This window comes from Diachasmimorpha longicaudata, chromosome 11, assembly GCF_034640455.1.
Source record: "Diachasmimorpha longicaudata isolate KC_UGA_2023 chromosome 11, iyDiaLong2, whole genome shotgun sequence".
Classification (NCBI taxonomy): Eukaryota; Metazoa; Arthropoda; class Insecta; order Hymenoptera; family Braconidae; genus Diachasmimorpha; species Diachasmimorpha longicaudata.
In genome coordinates this window covers 2,723,880-2,741,437 of record NC_087235.1, presented here as the reverse complement: position 1 = coordinate 2,741,437, position 17,558 = coordinate 2,723,880, and the positions used below count along the sequence as shown (strand labels likewise).

The 17,558-nt window shown below is 36.2% G+C and overlaps 2 protein-coding genes and 2 long non-coding RNA genes across 15 annotated transcripts; 2 read left to right on the top strand and 2 right to left on the bottom strand.

Annotated features, from left to right (window-relative positions):
- Window positions 1-17: 17 nt before the first annotated feature.
- LOC135167172 (glutamate receptor ionotropic, kainate 2-like) lies at window positions 18-9,617 on the top strand. Of its 8 annotated transcripts, none has more exons than XM_064130075.1 (17): window positions 18-234; window positions 583-792; window positions 1,894-1,986; window positions 2,579-2,785; window positions 3,128-3,283; window positions 3,357-3,547; window positions 4,081-4,401; window positions 4,470-4,574; window positions 5,215-5,391; window positions 5,574-5,789; window positions 5,863-6,088; window positions 6,752-6,971; window positions 7,040-7,177; window positions 7,536-7,734; window positions 8,303-8,534; window positions 8,648-8,907; window positions 9,298-9,617. In XM_064130075.1, exons 5-17 carry the CDS (start codon window positions 3,211-3,213, stop codon window positions 9,472-9,474), a joined length of 2,535 nt encoding a protein of 844 aa, XP_063986145.1. In that variant the 5' UTR covers window positions 18-234; window positions 583-792; window positions 1,894-1,986; window positions 2,579-2,785; window positions 3,128-3,210; the 3' UTR covers window positions 9,475-9,617. The 8 variants fall into 8 exon arrangements, with proteins under 8 accessions (XP_063986145.1, XP_063986144.1, XP_063986143.1 ...); XM_064130074.1 differs by having other exon boundaries at window positions 583-1,050; XM_064130073.1 differs by lacking the exon at window positions 2,579-2,785 and having other exon boundaries at window positions 18-218; window positions 588-1,050.
- Window positions 9,301-17,522, top strand: LOC135167171 (glutamate receptor ionotropic, kainate 2-like). 4 transcript variants are annotated; one of them, XM_064130066.1, is made up of 15 exons: window positions 9,301-9,439; window positions 10,607-10,724; window positions 10,810-10,965; window positions 11,670-11,860; window positions 12,101-12,421; window positions 12,489-12,593; window positions 13,125-13,301; window positions 13,365-13,583; window positions 14,016-14,237; window positions 14,299-14,522; window positions 14,764-14,901; window positions 15,122-15,320; window positions 15,850-16,081; window positions 16,259-16,518; window positions 16,576-17,522. In XM_064130066.1, exons 2-15 carry the CDS (start codon window positions 10,643-10,645, stop codon window positions 16,777-16,779), a joined length of 2,730 nt encoding a protein of 909 aa, XP_063986136.1. In that variant the 5' UTR covers window positions 9,301-9,439; window positions 10,607-10,642; the 3' UTR covers window positions 16,780-17,522. The 4 variants fall into 4 exon arrangements, with proteins under 4 accessions (XP_063986136.1, XP_063986135.1, XP_063986138.1 ...); XM_064130065.1 differs by lacking the exon at window positions 9,301-9,439 and adding an exon at window positions 10,393-10,527; XM_064130067.1 differs by lacking the exon at window positions 9,301-9,439 and having other exon boundaries at window positions 10,462-10,724; window positions 16,559-16,750.
- LOC135167188 (uncharacterized) lies at window positions 12,887-14,643 on the bottom strand. 2 transcript variants are annotated; one of them, XR_010299810.1, is made up of 4 exons: window positions 14,473-14,643; window positions 13,920-14,270; window positions 13,330-13,433; window positions 12,887-13,254 (listed from the first exon to the last, which is right to left on the bottom strand). It is a non-coding gene; the product is annotated as an uncharacterized LOC135167188 (long non-coding RNA). The 2 variants fall into 2 exon arrangements; XR_010299809.1 differs by having other exon boundaries at window positions 12,887-13,243; window positions 14,473-14,640.
- LOC135167190 (uncharacterized) lies at window positions 14,785-15,959 on the bottom strand. Its single transcript, XR_010299811.1, has 3 exons — window positions 15,722-15,959; window positions 15,084-15,650; window positions 14,785-14,938 (listed from the first exon to the last, which is right to left on the bottom strand). It is a non-coding gene; the product is annotated as an uncharacterized LOC135167190 (long non-coding RNA).
- Window positions 17,523-17,558: the final 36 nt, after the last annotated feature.

Here is a 17,558-nt window from a genome sequence, read left to right as displayed (position 1 = left end):
TTAACCCAAAGTTGGCGGATGATTGTCACATTTTCGTCGACGGTTGTTCAATATCTTCGCTGGAGCAGTTGCAGATGTGTTCGGTACATGAGCCCGTGAAAAGTGCGTCAAGAGAAACTGCCTGTGTACTACGTGGAGAAGTCAGGGGGATGTGCCCTGTACCCCAGAACTTACCCTTACGCTCATTCATTCCTCTCTCCCTGGGAAGACTTCTGAGGGTTGGTTTTGTTTTAGGTAATATAATCACGATTACGAGTACTATAGTCGGGTCAGGGGGACGTCGAAGAGGGCAGAGAATTGAATGAAAATTTTAGACTTTATCAATTCAATGAATTTGTTTAGTAATTACTCTGTGCAAAATTCAAAGGACACAGTAAAAATAGAAATAACTCCCACGTTATTCATACTCGCAGATGAATGGGGATAATTTTAGCGCATTTCCTACATCATCCCTCGAAGAAGAGAAATTTCTAGAGTCTGATATATCGTATGGAATACGACAGTAAAAATATTTAGGACAGTTGATTTTTTATTCTCAAGAAATGGTTTTCTTCTGGACTGAAACGAACTTTTTTTTTTCAGTGCAGATATATTTTACGATGAGTTTTCTGATTGTCGAATAATCATGGGACAAGTGCATCTTTATGAGCGGTTTTAATTTCATCACTTTGGAAAAGACAGGGAAATTCAGGATAAGAAAGTTCGGAACTTTCCCAGGGCTCGTCACCGAGGAGCGAAAATATAATTACGATTTGCCATATGGCCAAGTCAAAGTGGTAAATTTAGCATAAAGTAAGTGTAAATTTAGCTTAGCCGGCTACCATTAAATGTTAGGGATGTATTTGTTGCTTTACGATTGTGTGTTTCGGAAGTAGTGTACTAGCTCTAACGTTTAAATCAATTCTGTGAAGTTCAAGATTTTATCTAACAATATTTCAAATTCTACAAATAGACGACTGAATGATTGCGACAAGTCTCGAGTGTGTTCATTCAACTTTGTGAACGTTGTCAGCGCGTGCTGGCAAAGTTTGTCGAATTTCATATCAGATCGTAAGCAGTTGAATGGCTTAGAGGGACCTTTATTATTATTAAAGGAGGTATTTTGTGTGGAATGCATCACCTGCTGATCTTCTCAAAAGCTGATGGCTTTTCCATCAACTTCAAAAAGTTTTTTCATTTTTTTTCTCAGATTTTCCCTACAGTCCATCCTGGACATATGATTTTTTCTATCTTTTTCTTTTTAAATGTTCCTTTTGACTGAACTGTCAATTCAACTTTTTTCTGCGTCATATTTATTTGAAAACTAATAATCATTTCAATAGTGAACTGATAGAACGTGGTAAGCGCATTTTTCCAAGTCTCAGCTTTCGATCAATAAATTATAAATATAAAGAGCAAAATTTCCCTCAAAATTTCTGTTACCTATTTTATTTTTTTGTATCATATTTATTAATACTTTATCTTACATAACATTTTCTTACTTTTCTTATACCAATTCGCTACAGATTTGTATCCTGAGGGTCAAATTATTGTTAAATTTGAGTCATCGAAGTAATAAACGAGATTTTACCGAAAATTTGCGCCAAATAGTTATTGAAACTGATTGTTAAGATTTTCCTAATAATGATCTCCATGTTGAATTTTAATGACTCCATTATGTTTAATTTTCTTCATATTTCCTCATAAAAGTTCGCAACTAAAGAAAATCTTTCGAGTCATATTATGAAAAATAAGCAGCATCTTAAATATTTTGGATCTTCCCTGTTATCTCATTATAATTTCGTGCATTTTGCTAAATTTCCAAACAATATCTTGGATTATCTTTTTTGATGTACGACGAAAAAAATTTATGACATAGAGAAACATCGAACTCTTAATCTGTTATTCATACAGATAATATCATCAAGATGACTCTATTCCTGATAACGACGTTCTTTCTGGCTGCGGTTCCGGCAGGATTTGCTGCCCCAAAACTCTTGAAAGTTGGTAAGTTTCCCGATTGGTAAACTTACCACCCACACAAATATATTCAAAGCAGTCCACTATCTCCACATTGAGGGCCCGGATAATTATTAATTGTGTTCGGCAAATATATACCGTACGTTTATAATTCAGAATTTCACATCACGTGGTGCATCAAACGCGAATAACGAGTGCACCAGCTCTATAATTCACCATTTACTGTAGGGAGTTATGTAGAAAAATTTTTTGTTCGCAATTTTCTACTACACTAAACCATTCAATAGACAAACGATTCCATATTTTATCGAACGCTACATTTTTGTCCATATATATATATTTAATAAAAATACTAATTTATGGAAATGAAGATCACATTATTAGCTTTTATTTTCCACGAAAATGCTAATTTATATCTGTGATCTGCTCTATTAATTGCGATTAATCAACATTTTTCCATAAAAAAAAATAAATAAAATATTCACGAGATGCACCAGGTCACCACTGCAATTTGAAACTGCAGGTTCCTGTTGTAGAGGCACTGCGAATAAATTAAAAATACAGAAATCATATACAATTATACTATCGGGTAGTTTACCCTGCCATCACGATGTTATAGACACCCACTCGATAGCTATACACCAGCATTTCTTCCCCGATTGCTCCCCAACTCCTCGACTGAAGACCATCGATACGACTTCCCAAGCGGTTTAATCCTCCGTAGTACAATCCGGACTGGCCAGAACCCTAGTGGAACCTTCTGCCGGACTGACCATAAAGAGATAGTACTACTTCATTGTGGTAGGCCACCACACCGTGCCTACCGGTCAGTAGTTTTTCTGGGAATGATGTGCCTAAATATTAATCCATCCACCTCCAGATAAATCTCCAGCAAAACGGACAGATCACCAAATAATAAAATATTGCATAATTAATTCCTCATTCTAATCAAAACACTAACTTTATCATTAGAAAACATATTTTTTTTACAATCTGTGCTTCTAAAAATGTTCACGTCCCTGTAGCTGTCCCTCAACTATTAATGAATGATCTTCAAATTGCTTAAACACCAGATGAAGTGATAACTATGAATCGTACACTAATTGATTGCTAATTGATTGATTGATTGATTGATTGATTTGCTAATTGTATCATATAATTTTCGCAGGAGCCATATTTCACGAAGAAGAGCATGTAAACTACTTGGCATTTACCAGAGCTTTTAATGAACTACAAAAGGACGCTTTTTTAATGAGCTACGAGCTTAAGCCGATTATCATATGGGTGAATCACAGCTCAGATAGCTACATGACTCACCTGGCGGGCAAGTATGATCAGTAATTACCTACATAGACATCAAGGACATGCGTAATTACGATCATTTATTTCAACTTCAGCTTGTCGTCTCATTGAGGAACAGGTAATAGCGATATTCGGACCTGGAAATCCATTCACAAGCGATATCGTCTCCACTATCACATCGAGATATGATATTCCTCATATCGAATATATATTCAAACGCACCGACGATTCTCCCCTTTTCAATTCAACGATCAATATTTATCCTGATGCAGAAATCATCGGGGAGGTAAACAGATCATTTGCGAATGCAGTTGCTTCTTACGACATAATGAGCTAGATATAGATATATAATTAATTAGTAAAGCCGATCGGGTATTTTATTCTTATTTTATCATAAATTAGAGGTCAGAGACCGAATATCATTTACTGAGTATTTTATTTATCCGAAAAAAGCCACAGAAATTTTATTTACAAAAGTGATAAAGAGTCTTCATGGTCACTTTATCTCTAGATAAAGTCAATTGATTTTTATCTTCTTAATTATTCCCAAAATTTTTATTTTTTTTTGTTTTAAAAAGGGAGAATAATGTTTTTGGTCATTTATCGATTTTAGTCGTACATGTAATGTGTATGTATACATATATATATATATTTTTGTACATGTATATAATAATTTATTGGACGATGACCAAAACTGACGGCTAGATTACATCTACATAAACGATTTATCACGATAAATGATCATAAAAAAAGTTGCTAACAATTTGTTTAATTAGCAGATCAGTTTGAATCACTAATGACCATTGATATCGATAATAGGCACTCGCAGATATTTTAAACAGCACACGCTGGACGCAGTTTACTGTGCTGTATGAAACGAACGATGGATTATCACGATTCCAGAATTTATTGGAGAACCATGGACCAAATGACTTTCCTGTAACAATACGCCAATTAAACCCCAGTTACGACAAACTGACAAATGAACCGGATTATCGACCTCTATTGAAAGAAATCGCCAATTCCTCGGATTTCAATCTTATTATTGATGTTATGCCTGACAAAATAAAAAGAATTATAGAACAAGCTCGGGAGGTGAAAATACTTCAGGAATATTGGCACTACCTGTTTACTGGTTTGGTATGTGAAAAGAGATAGCATAACTATAAAATGACAAACAATAATCATTGGAACCATTTAATTTTCAGCATTCTAACACTGAGATGATGGTGGACGCTCTCAATAAATCCAATGCCAATGTGACTGTACTTCAATTACTGACCGATGAAATCAATGAATATAATCTGACTACGGTAATTATAATCGAGAATTAATGGGAATTTTCATTTTATCACTTTATCAGATTATTTTTAGAATTTTTTTAGAAAAAAACTGGATTTATTTCTTTAAAAATGAGAGCGCGTGAGAGAATTTTCAGGAGAAAATGAGAAAAAAAAATTGATATCTCGAAAACTTTGTAAAAACCTTGTAGATTTTTCGATTACCTGGACGGATTTTTTAATTACTAAATGGACGACATTAAGATAAATATTTTGATAAGATAAAAGTTGAAATCTATCCAAGAGTTACCGAGATATTTTCGAAAAAATATTTAGAAAGAAATCTCGATTTTTGTAAACCATCCGGACTTTTCCAACTGAACTTGGACACAAAGTTGTCTCTAATTAATATCTATAATCTCCTAAAATTGCAATTTTAGAATTATTTAAACAATTTATTTCTTCAACTTTACAAAAGTTGCATTAACTATTGGACACCCACACGATTTATTTCAACCTAGTATTTTTCAACATTATAAAATCGATAAATTATACGATTGCAGTGCTTCCATTCAGAACCAATAATGCATGAATCTCCACAAAATTATTTGGATATCCTCAATGGCCATGAGAATTACATATCATTATGTGTTCTGTTTATTATGCATTATAGGTGGAGAGCGCTGTGCTTTTTGATGGAGTCTTCCTCCTCAATGAAGCCCTAGAGGTCTTCAAAGAACGAAACAAGAATGATGAGGATGAGACAATAGACATTCAACCAGGTTCATATACTTGCAGTACTCCAGAAAAGTATGCTGCAGGACTTAGTCTAGTGTCTCTCATGCGACGGGTTGGTATACCCCAGGGTGGGAAGTTTTCTTTCCACGCTGATGTATAGAAAAACTATTTTTCTCCCCTGCAATTATCGCCTTCTCCTAGTGTTGTAAACTCACATATTCTCAGAAAATATTTTACCCTCTAAGGAAACAATATTTTTACCTCCTAGGGATCTAATATATTATTTGTCTCTAGGTAACACTAGATGGAACTGTCACTGGACCGGTGTATTTTCGTGAAAATGGCGGAAGATCCTTCAAGGTAGCCTTCAAGGAATTTTATAGTGAAAAAATCTCCACATCTGGCTATTGGGATGATGGAAAAGTCACGATAATCAGTACTCCAGAAGATCGTGAAGCACATGCTCAACAAAGCATTGAAAAAAGAACGTTCATAGTAACCACTAGAAAGGTAGGGACATAGTATCAGATGCAGTTGGCCAACGATATCGATGGGATACTACGAATTATTGAATATTTCTCAGGGTGAACCCTATGTAATGGACGTGTTAGATGGATCTTCTAGAGGTGCAGTATTTCTAGGGACAACTACACGTTATGAAGGCTACGCTGTAGACCTCATCGAGGAGCTGGCAAAAATACTCAAATTTAGCTACAACTTTGAACTTGTGCCGGGTAATAAGTACGGAAATGAGGACGCCAACACGAGACAATGGGATGGCCTCATTGGTCGCCTTTTACGACGAGAAAGTATCAAGAATTATAGGCAGAAACGATTGGCGAAAAATTATCAATTAAATTAAGTAATCGTGGAGAAAAATTCTGAAACTCGAGGGATAGATCAATTTTGATTGACGTTGATGAATGGAGATTATTAACAGCTATGAATTCCCTCATCTGTTCATGAAAAAATTAATTAAATTTTATGAAGCTTCTGTGAAGGAAATTACAAATCAAATGCAAACAGAATTACACAGATATCATGTACTAATTGCATATTAATTCTTTGCTAATTAGTAGACTGTGTCAGGATTATTTTTCTCTACTACATTAATTTTCAGTAACGAAGTCACTTTTGACGATGAACCAGTTTTGGATGAACATCTTGAAGTCTAGAACAGATATCTAAATTTTTTTAGTATAACATTTTTTTTGAGTGAATTGAGTACTTCAACAATTGTCATTACAAAAATTCCGCACTCTGTCATAGATTCGGAGATATTGCTCAAAAACTTGACTTAGAGAGTCAACTTATCGTTTTACCACTTCACCATTGATTTCATTCTATGATAATCCAGCTGTAGTGAAGTGTTCCATGATTTTATAAATAATTTTCTCCAATGTTTCTCTTCTTTAGTAACACCAGACTGTATTGCCCTCACCAAAATTAGTGATAATTGACGTTTCAGGAAGCAGATCTGGCAATTTGCGATCTCACGATAACGAAAGCACGAGAAATAGCTGTTGATTTTACACTACCCTTCATGGATCTGGGGATAAGTATTTTATTCGCTAAATCAGAAACTAAAGAACCTGAGCTTTGGTCGTTTCTTTCACCGTTCTCTGCTGATGTTTGGATATACGTGACAACAGCTTATGTTTCAGTGTCTGTTTTACTCTACGTTCAAGCCAGGTACATCCCTCGTAATAATCTAATATGTTTGACGACGAACCCTTTTAATGGTGACATTTTATGTGAAGGATGGCCCCTGAAGAGTGGATTGCTCCTCAACCTAGTACTACTGAACCTGAGGAACTTGAAAATAGTTTCGACCTGATGAATTCAATGTGGTTGACAGCTGGGTCACTTGTACAAGCAGGTTCAGATATTCTCCCCAGGTAAAATAAGCGAAAATGGTTGTTATACTGCAATTGAAGTATCAAACAAGTTACAATTACTAGGACACTCGTTCTGAACGATTTTTTTTCGTTGTAATTATCACGTTTTCAAGCTCGAGGAAGGACAAATGTCAATCCCCGGGTGAGAAAAAGGAAATATCGGTATGGAAATGTATTATTAGATGACTTTGTGCGGTAAACGACGAATTGTTCGCCCTGAACGCACGTCGTAATGTCAAATTCTGTAGGAAACCCTCGCCTAGGGCTGATTTTTCAAATCAAAATATCTTTATCGCACTTGTTGCATAATGTAGCTTTTTTCGTTGCTGGTGATTCGAATTATTATGAACATTTTCAGGGCTCCATCAATTCGTATGGTGGCAGGCATGTGGTGGTTCTTCGTCCTGATTATGGTATCGTCTTATACTGCCAATCTAGCTGCCTTTCTCACTGCCACAAAAAAGGATGTATCCATTGGTAGTGTCACGGAACTCGCTGCTCAAACGAAAATCAAGTATGGGGCTATAAAAGGTGGTTCCACTGCTGGGTTTTTCAAGGTGAATGAGATCATATGTCGGTCAAAAAATGCCTGGATTTTTTCATTGGAGGGAAAATGTAAATGAAATTTCATGTTTCTCGGAGGAGTTAACTAACGGCATATTTTTTACTTGAAAAACAGATGAGACGTTTAAAATTTATGTGAACTTTGAAGTGAAAATTAATAGGTACTGATCAATTCCCATGAATTTGTCAGGGATTTATTAAAATCCTTGGAATTTCCAGAATATTCAAATAAAATTTCCTGAACGTTGAAATAAGTTAAAAATTTTAACGCAAATTCTCTCGAAGTTCTCCGATTTTTCATAAATTTGCCAGGAATAATTACACTGAAATGTACCATTTTTTTATTTTAAAAATTCATAATTATTATTATTACCATGAAAACTACGAATTTTCCGAGGACAAAGTTCCTTAAAATTTAAGTGAATTTTTTGTCGGTTAAAAATCTTCCTGAATTTCTCACTTTTCCCAGAAGTACCGAAAATTTTAATGAAATTTTTTTAAAAATATTTATCTTATTTCTCAAGATGACTGTGAAATTCTCATTGAGATAATGTTCAACAGGGTGCGAATACGTCAATATATCAGAGAATGTGGGCGGCAATGAATGAAGCAAAACCAACTGTCTTCACTGAGAACAACGACCAAGGTGTAGAACGAGTAGCAAAGGGAAAACAAACATACGCGTTTCTCATGGAATCAACTGGCATTGAATACGCGATAGAACGAAATTGCGATTTAATGAAAGTCGGCGATCTGCTCGACAGCAAAGGATACGGAATAGCTCTACCACCAAGTGCGTTGACATACATTTTTCCAATGGACATCATCAAACTGATCAACTAGACAGTGCATCATCAGATAAACAATTCCATTGATTCTCTTAATCCTAAAGAGATCGATTTTCAGATTCACCGTACCGCACTCTATTCAGTCAAGGCATTCTGAGGCTTCAGGAGAGGGGTATCTTACGTCAGTTGAAAGAGAAATGGTGGTTGCAGGGTAGTAAAAACTGTACTGCTAATGAACCAGAACCGTCTTCGGGGGAGTTGACAATGTCTCACGTTGGGGGTGTTTTTTTGGTTTTCGTATTTGGTCTTTTCTTGGCATTTCTCTTCGCAGTGTTTGAGTGCATATGGAACGTCCGGAAAATTGCAGTTGAGGAGAAAGTGAGTATATCACGTGAACGATAAGGACATGAAATTAAGAAGAACTCGTCTGGGAGAAAAGTACTCGAAAATCACAGAACTTTTACATAAATCATGAGGCGACTTTGATTCTCGAGGAAAATTCTCTAAAAATTCTTCTGCCAATCGCAAATTTTATGAAACTGTTGGAACGATTGTTCCGGTATCTTTAGTACTTTTCTCCAGAAACCAAAGTGGAACAAAATTTAATAGGCGATTTCTTTGGAAATATTTTAGTGATTTTATACAGTCAAGATCAATTGAATGAAGTCGATGAGGTGAATGATCGACATTTTTTCAACGAGTTTATTGATGTCCAGGTAACGCTGGATTTTTGCATGTAATGTTCTGAAATTTCTCGTATTCTTTCAGATCACACCTCTTGAAGCATTTATTGCTGAATTAAAATTCGCCGTGAACGTGACCACCTCGAAAAAGCCCGTGAATATATCGAAATCAGGCCAGAGCAGTCGTAATTCAGGGAGAGGATCATCTCTGGAGCTCAATATTTTGGGTAACAAAGATAACGCGCAAATAGACTCAGAATAAATTACTGTTGTTCATCATGATGACGATATCGTGTAAAAACAATCATCAACAGTTTATTCAAATAATAGTAAAACTATGCATATCGTAAATTAATTGCATGAATTAAAGCAAATGTTAAAAAAACAAACAGAAATAAGTAATTTCTATTTTTCCCCTGTAATTTTACACATGTTTACTAGTGGAATCCATTTGAATATGAGAAAATGCTGTGCAAAAAGGAAATCAATCGATTTTCAAAGAAATTATTGTTGTCCTTCCTTCCCAGTAAATTTATCCATAATTTATTCTCAGTAAATTCCAATTATCTCCTTTTACCACGTCATCACTGAATTTTTCTCTCACCGTTACTCTTGCCCTCTTTTTCCCAGATTTTCTCACGAAAAGTTTCAATTTTTTATTTTACCCTCCGCATGCAGTAAAATATGATTTGCAAATTTTTACAAAATCCTCGCAGTTCCGAATCAGCCTCTTCTATAAGAAATAATTAATTCCTATAATCATCAAATTTTTCTGTCATTCTACGATGTATCACCAATAGTATCTTTCCCTTCAGTAATTTATACTGATAAATATTGTCATGTTGACCTTAACACGGTTACAAGATCTAAAATTCACTTTACTCACCGCTGTTTCTCCCCTACTTCTGTTTCCCATTAAATTCGTATTCCACCAGTCAATACATTCCTAAAATAGTATCGACAGCCTCTGCCAATTTTTTATGGTTCCCATGTCGTGATACCAAGAATGAATCTCCTGCTGTTACGTGATTCCGGGTGGCTCCAAATACTCAAAATAATAATTCCGGAGAGTTCTATGCTTTCTCAGGAAATGATCATGGGGGAGTGCAAATATGACTAGGCCAAATATCTAAATTTAGAGTCTTGAGTTTGTTAGACTGCCACAGAATGCTAGAGATGCAGTACAGATACACCACTGCGTCTTCAAAACTACTGTACATCGACCTCAATGTTTAATCAAATGTTTCCCAAGAAACCACCCAACAATAATTCAGTCCACGAATGTGCTACTGAATGGTTCTAACGAGGATCAAGTGTAAACACTCGTTGAACTCCTTTCGAGTTTTGTGCATGTGTGGAGATAAAAATTATCCAGAAATTTTAATGACTTACAGGTATATCCGTGATTTTTATATGAATTGAATCAAGAGATGACTTTATCGATGTTGAGTGCATTTTTACTGGTGATTGTCATTTCAACGGGATCTGCTGCACCAAGATCTGTAAAAATTGGTGAGTGTGAAACACTCCAGATCAACTTCATTTCTTTTTCAAAATTTACAGTGAATTAAATTTAAATGTTGTATTTTGCCCACAGGAGCAATCTTCCATGAAGAAGAACATGCCAACTACTTGGCCTTTAACAGAGCTCTCAATGAAGTTGAGAGAGACATTCTTCTAGCGAGCTATCGACTTGAACCGATTATCATATGGGTAAATCGCAGCACAGATAGCTTCAAGACATATCTTGCTGGCAAGTATAATAGATAAAACACCGAGTGTTAGGATGAAGTGTTTCCATGACGAAGAACCTTGTTGTCGATTGTCTTTATTTTATTTTATTTATTTTTAAGGAAATTTGTTGCAATTTTTTGCGAGAACTTGCAACTGGTCATCGAAGGCTTTCGGATGAATCGGTTTGATTTTCTCAGATGTTCGGGTTTTAATGTTCAGACTTCAGATGGTGTTTTATTAAATAATTATTAATCGTAATTCTGGAAGATTTTTTGGGAGAACAGAGGTAGCGTGAACTAAAAAACACTTTTCTCACGAATATCAATCGACTTTTTATCAGCACAATGTAACAAAAATATCCGTTTTCCATACAGACACTGACAGAAGAATTCAGTGAAAAAGTGGTAAAATGAGATAAGTTGATTGATCATTGAGTCTAGTTTTTCACAAACGTCTCAGACGATGACAAACGAATTTGTCATGATATTCGTTGTGGAGCTCAATTCCTTTGTGGATTGTCTTCAAGACCAAATATTTTTTAAATTCAATGCGATTTTACTAAGTCTAGAATTTAGAAGGAAAGTTCATAAATTTTTTTTCACTGTGAAGTCCACCGAGAGAAAAATATCGCAGTCAATAATTAATCCGTCCATTTTACTACATTTTTCTCTCAATGTAATCACCGAGGATATTAGTAATTCCCATGAATAATCGTGCATTTAGCTTGCAGTCTCATTGAACAAGGGGTAATAGCGATATTCGGCCCTGGGAATCCGTTCACAAGCAATATTGTTTCCAGTATCACCTCGAGATATGATATTCCTCACATTGAATACGTATTCAAACGAGTCGAGGACTCCTCCATTTACAATACAACAATCAACATATATCCAGACGCGGAAATCATCGGCGAGGTAACAAAAAATAATTAGCAAATGCGGAGAGAAATATTTAATAAAAATTACGACTCCTTTACGTTATTCCGGAGCAAAATGTGGTTGAGGATCTTGACAGATCTATTATGGAATCACTTTGAAGTATTTCGCCATTTCCGTCGGTTCCGTGAGCTTCGTAATTTTTATGGAATATTTTACTCGGTGTATTTCTACATTAGGAAACATTGGTGAGAGCATGATCGTTGATATTGATCCCAGGCCCTCGCAGATATTTTTGACAGTACGCGTTGGACCCAGTTTACGGTGCTGTATGAAACAAACGATGGACTATCACGATTACAAAAATTATTGGAGAAACATGGGCCAAAGGACTTTCCCGTAACGATACGCCAATTGAATCCAATTTATGATAAACTGACAAATGAATCCGATTATCGACCGTTATTAAAGGAAATAGCTAATTCATCGGATTTTAATATTCTTCTTGATGTTAGTCCCACTAATATAAAGAGAGTAATCGATCACGCCCGTCAAGTGAATCTTCTTGAAGAATACTATCACTACCTGATAACTGATTTGGTATGCCAGCAGAAGTATCATAATTTGAAGAATAAATTAAACGCAATTGTAAACATTTTATTTTCAGCATTCCCCCACTGGCATGATGGCGGAAATTCTCAATAAATCGGATTCGAATGTGACAGTTCTTCAATTATTAACAGATGAAATTACTGATTATGATTTGACAACGGTAATGATCAAGAATAACCGAGTGAAGATGTTAGTTGAGAGTGAGGCCAAGTGTTAATGTCAAAAATATTATTTTATTGTTAGACTGCTCGTAAAACGTTACGTTTTACGGACACTTTGAGTCGCTTAAACAATGTTTATGAGGACAGTGGAGAACAAGTGTTTGTTTGTATGTTAAAACGTCACTTTTCCACACGTCATCATGAAAAAAAGAGTTCGATTCGTAACGAAATATACTAATAATTTTGTTTTTTACATGACGTGCGTAAAGTTCAAGATTGTATTGACAATAAATATGCGAGTGTGTAAACAAAAGCTTTATGCAAACACCAGAACATTACGTACGTCGTGTGGAAAGTAAAGACTTTCCGTACGTTAAACGATCACAAGAAGTGAATTGTTTAAGCAAGTGTTACAATATTATAATTTTACCCACAGCATGACGAAAGAAAAATAGAATATTTTCATACAAGTGTGGAAAATCAAACTTTATACACAAGTAATGAAAGTCCTCTTTTCTCACCGATTGTAGGTGCAAAGCGCGATAATTTTTGACGGAGTTTTCATTTTTAATGAAGCTCTGAAGCTGTTCAGAAAGCAAATGAAGATCGATGAAGACGAAGCATTGAATATTGAACCGGAATCCTATACCTGTAACAATACTGGAAAATATGCTGCTGGTCTGAATATAGTGTCTCTCATGCGGAGGGTCAGTACATCAATGAAAAATTCCTCACCCCCGAGAATTTATTGACCGTTCCTTTTCCTCTAGATCACGACAGATGATGAAAGTCTGAGTGGGCCAGTGATGTTTCGTGAGCGCGGGGGTAGATCCTTCAAACTGCGATTAAAAGAATTTTATAGTGAAAGCATAGCTACAACTGGTTACTGGGACGATGGAGAAATGACGATTATTGGGACTCAGGAAGATCGTGAGGCACAGGCCCAGCAAAGTATTGAAAAGCGAAAGTTCACAGTTACCACGAGATTGGTAGGGTTCTGCCATTACCAATTACATTTCGATGCTTATTATTGGATTGTGGACAGGGATTTGCTAATTAATATCAAAAGATTTGGCTGTAAACTTTAATTCATTATTATTGCACGCAGAAGGTATATCCTTCTTCTAGGACGTCTCCAGAGAAACGAACCTTTGGTAACCAAAGTTTTCCAGTCTGGACCCATTCAACAAAAGGCTCTTGTTCACCCATTTCTTGTCCACGCAATTCTTGTTCACTCATTTCTTTTTTTTTCTCCTCTGCTTCTGTTTATTAAAACTATTCTAAACATTCCAGGACTATTCTGATAAAAATTATAAAATACTCACATGGGCTAAACAGAGCTATGGACAGCCAGTTAATTCTTGTCCACACATACCATACACTCTCAATACTTATCGACGGGAATTCTTGATCGATTTCAGGGCGAACCTTATATAATGGAAGTAACAGACGGATCTCTGAGGGGAACGGCATTTAAAGGGACGAATAAACTTTACGAGGGCTATGCCATAGACCTCATCGAAGAGCTGGCTCAATTACTCAAATTCACCTACACTTTTGAGCTCGTCCCGGGTAACAAACATGGAACTGAAGATGCGGAGACTAGACAGTGGGATGGTCTTATCGGTCGTCTTTTACGACGTGCAAGTATCATTCAATACAATATTACCCAGCACCTAGAATTTGTACAAATTATTATTTCAGGAAGCAGACCTGGCAATATGTGATCTAACGATAACAAAAGCACGAGAAAGTGCTGTTGACTTTACCATGCCCTTCATGGATCTTGGAATTAGTATTTTATTTACTAAATCAGAAATTAAGCAGCCGGGACTCTGGTCATTCCTCTTGCCGTTCTCAGCAGATGTTTATATTTACCTGGCTACAGCTTGGGTGTCTGTATCGCTTGTGTTTTTCTTGCAGGCAAGGTATCACAACTTCCCATTGTTTATTCAGTAGCGAAGTGGTCAATCCAGGTAGATCGACCCCAGTTTAGGATCATTAGGGAACGGTTTTATACCAAAACTTTTTTTGCCATCGTCCATCGATTCCAAGCTACTGTAAGAATTAAACAAAAATTATGTAGATTCATCGGGGGTGACCACTCTCCTACAAAATTATCATGATGTAATCAAAATAATGAGTCCAATGATGTCAATCTCTTTGAAGAATGGCACCTGAAGAGTGGGTTGCTGATCAACCATCGAATTCTGAACCCGAAGAACTTGAGAATAGTTTTGATTTAGCGAATTCTCTGTGGCTGACCACACCATCACTGGTACAGGCGGGTTCAGATATACTTCCGAGGTAAACCATTTATCAAAATGTTTGCAGGAAATGGCCCCTAGGGATATAATGATGGAACCGTATTAATTTGGATGTTCTGAAGGGATTTAACCCAGATATTAGCTTTAATAGCGTTTGTTGGGATTCTGTAACTGGGGAATCAATCGAATACGTTTTATGTGAACAGTAATGTAGGTCCATACGTCAAAATGAAAAGTGCTGATTGTCAATAACCGTTTAGGGCCGATTCGACTCGTTTGGCAGCATCTATGTGGTGGTTCTTCATCCTAATAATGGTGTCTTCTTGGACGGCTAACCTAGCTGCCTGCCTCACAGCGACGAAAAAGGATGTGTCTATCAGTAGTGTCAATGACCTGGCTGGTCAAACAAAAATCAAGTATGGGGCGATAAGGGATGGTTCAACAGCTGGATTTTTCAAGGTGAACATCGGCCACACCTACAAACCAATCGTTCTGACATCTTTGAGTGTAACCGAATGGGGCTCGAGCGAAGACTCCTCTTCACAGAGAGATAAATTCAGCAGAAATGATCAGGACTGAGAACAAAAAAATATTTCTGCCAAATATCGAGTCCCTTCAGCGAAGTGTTCATTTTTTTTAATTGACAGGGAATTTTGTCTTTCTGGGGTTAAGTCAATCGAGGAGATATAATTTTGCAAAAGTAAATACTTTTGTCAAGGAAGTTAGTATTAGGAAAAAATATATTTATCTCTCAGTGTCTAATCGGTTGATAATCTTGATGTAGTTGAGCTGTAAAATTACGGTACCGTTCAGTATGATTCATGGACTAGAAATCACTTTATTTATTTCAACAAAATTACCTGACTGTTGGAGAATTGTTACCGTATGACCAAACGTTTGGGTAATTTCTGCTGGATTTTTCTTCTCCGTGGACATAATTTGTTTATCGATAGGTCTGTGGAATATAAATTTAGATAATTTTCGATAGGGTGCGAATACAACAACTTATAAAAAAATGTGGTCAGCAATGAATGAGGCAAAACCAAGTGTCTTCACTTCCACAAATGAAGAAGGTGTTGAAAGAGTCGATAAGGGAAAAAAAACTTATGCTTTCCTGATGGAATCCACTGGTATTGAATACGCGATAGAACGGAATTGCAATTTGATGAAAGTCGGTGATCTGCTTGATAGCAAAGGATATGGAATTGCTTTGCCACCCAGTATGTTAAAATATTTTCTGTCATTTCATAGTGAAAAAATATGACAAGTTACTGAGTTGAAAGAAATTTTACTGGTGAATACACAGAGAGAAATTCAATAAAATTTAGCCAAAAATTTTGGTAATTCTGGAGTGAAATTGTCGCTCAGAAAATTTTTTTTATGAAATCGATTTACAGATTCCCCGTACCGCACTCGTTTCAGCGAAGGTATTCTCCGGCTTCAGGAAAGGGGTGTCTTACGTTTATTGAAAGATAAGTGGTGGTTGCAGGGTAGTAAAAACTGTACTGCCAATCAACCCCTACCGACGTCTGGTGAGCTGACTATGGCTCACGTTGGGGGTGTTTACTACGTGTTCGGTGGTGGTCTTCTCCTGGCTTTTATTTTCGCAATCGTCGAATGCATATGGAATGTGCGGAAAATTGCGGTTGAGGAAAAAGTGAGTACTGAAAGCAATGATAGAAAATTTATTGAAATAGTTGGTAATTGGTTTCAGATCACACCACTTGAAGCCTTCATAGCCGAATTTAAATTCGTTGTTAATGTCACTGTTCATACTAAGCCCGTTAGGGTTTCAAGATCAGCTCATGGCAGTTGCAGTTCGACTGAAGAATTGGCAAATGATGCTGTTGGGAATCGCTCGACGGGAGGATCATTTCTTGAACTGAATATTTTAAATAGCATCGATAATAAGAAATAAAATTGTAACAATATACCTGATTATAGGAAATGAAACCACATACTAAGAGGAATATTAAAGAAAAATAATTTATTGCTAGTGCTGAAAGAAATCATAATCCACAGGCTGTGAAAGATTTTAGGACCTTTAACTTAAAATTTCGGGTATTTCTGGAACTCCTTATGGTGCTACAATTTAAATTCTTCTCAAAAAATTCGAATCCCGAAAAAACTATCCCCAAAATAAATTTTAATTTTTCATTTTTTAATTGATTTCAGACATATTTTGATTTTAAATGAAAATTTCCGAAAAAAGGATTTATTTTTATTAAATTATTCACCACATTCACAGTTTTTTTTTAATATAAATTAATAATTTTCGTCTTATTTGGGGGGGCTTGCCCCCCCCCCCCCCCACACACACGGTCTCAGACCCCGCTAGGAACGCGGCGTCCCCTGGACCCCCGCTGTTGGTCTGTCGCAGAACCCCTTTGCGTTAGTACATTAAAAAAAGGGGGAGGGAGGTTTAGCAGGCCCGATGAGAGAAGGGCAACGGGGATGATATCCGTCCCCAGGGGATATTTTTTCACCCACCCAAAAATTCTCTTACGTAAATAGTTGTCCCATTATTTACAACTGCACGATACCACTTACAAAGGATTGATAGGTGGCTTTTAATGTCAAATTATCACTCGTTTATTCTTCCTTGTATGAATTATTTTTGTGATGAAAATAAAACTGAAGAAGTACTTTAATGAAAGACCATTTGGGTGTCCGGAATGCTGACATTCTAATTGTAGA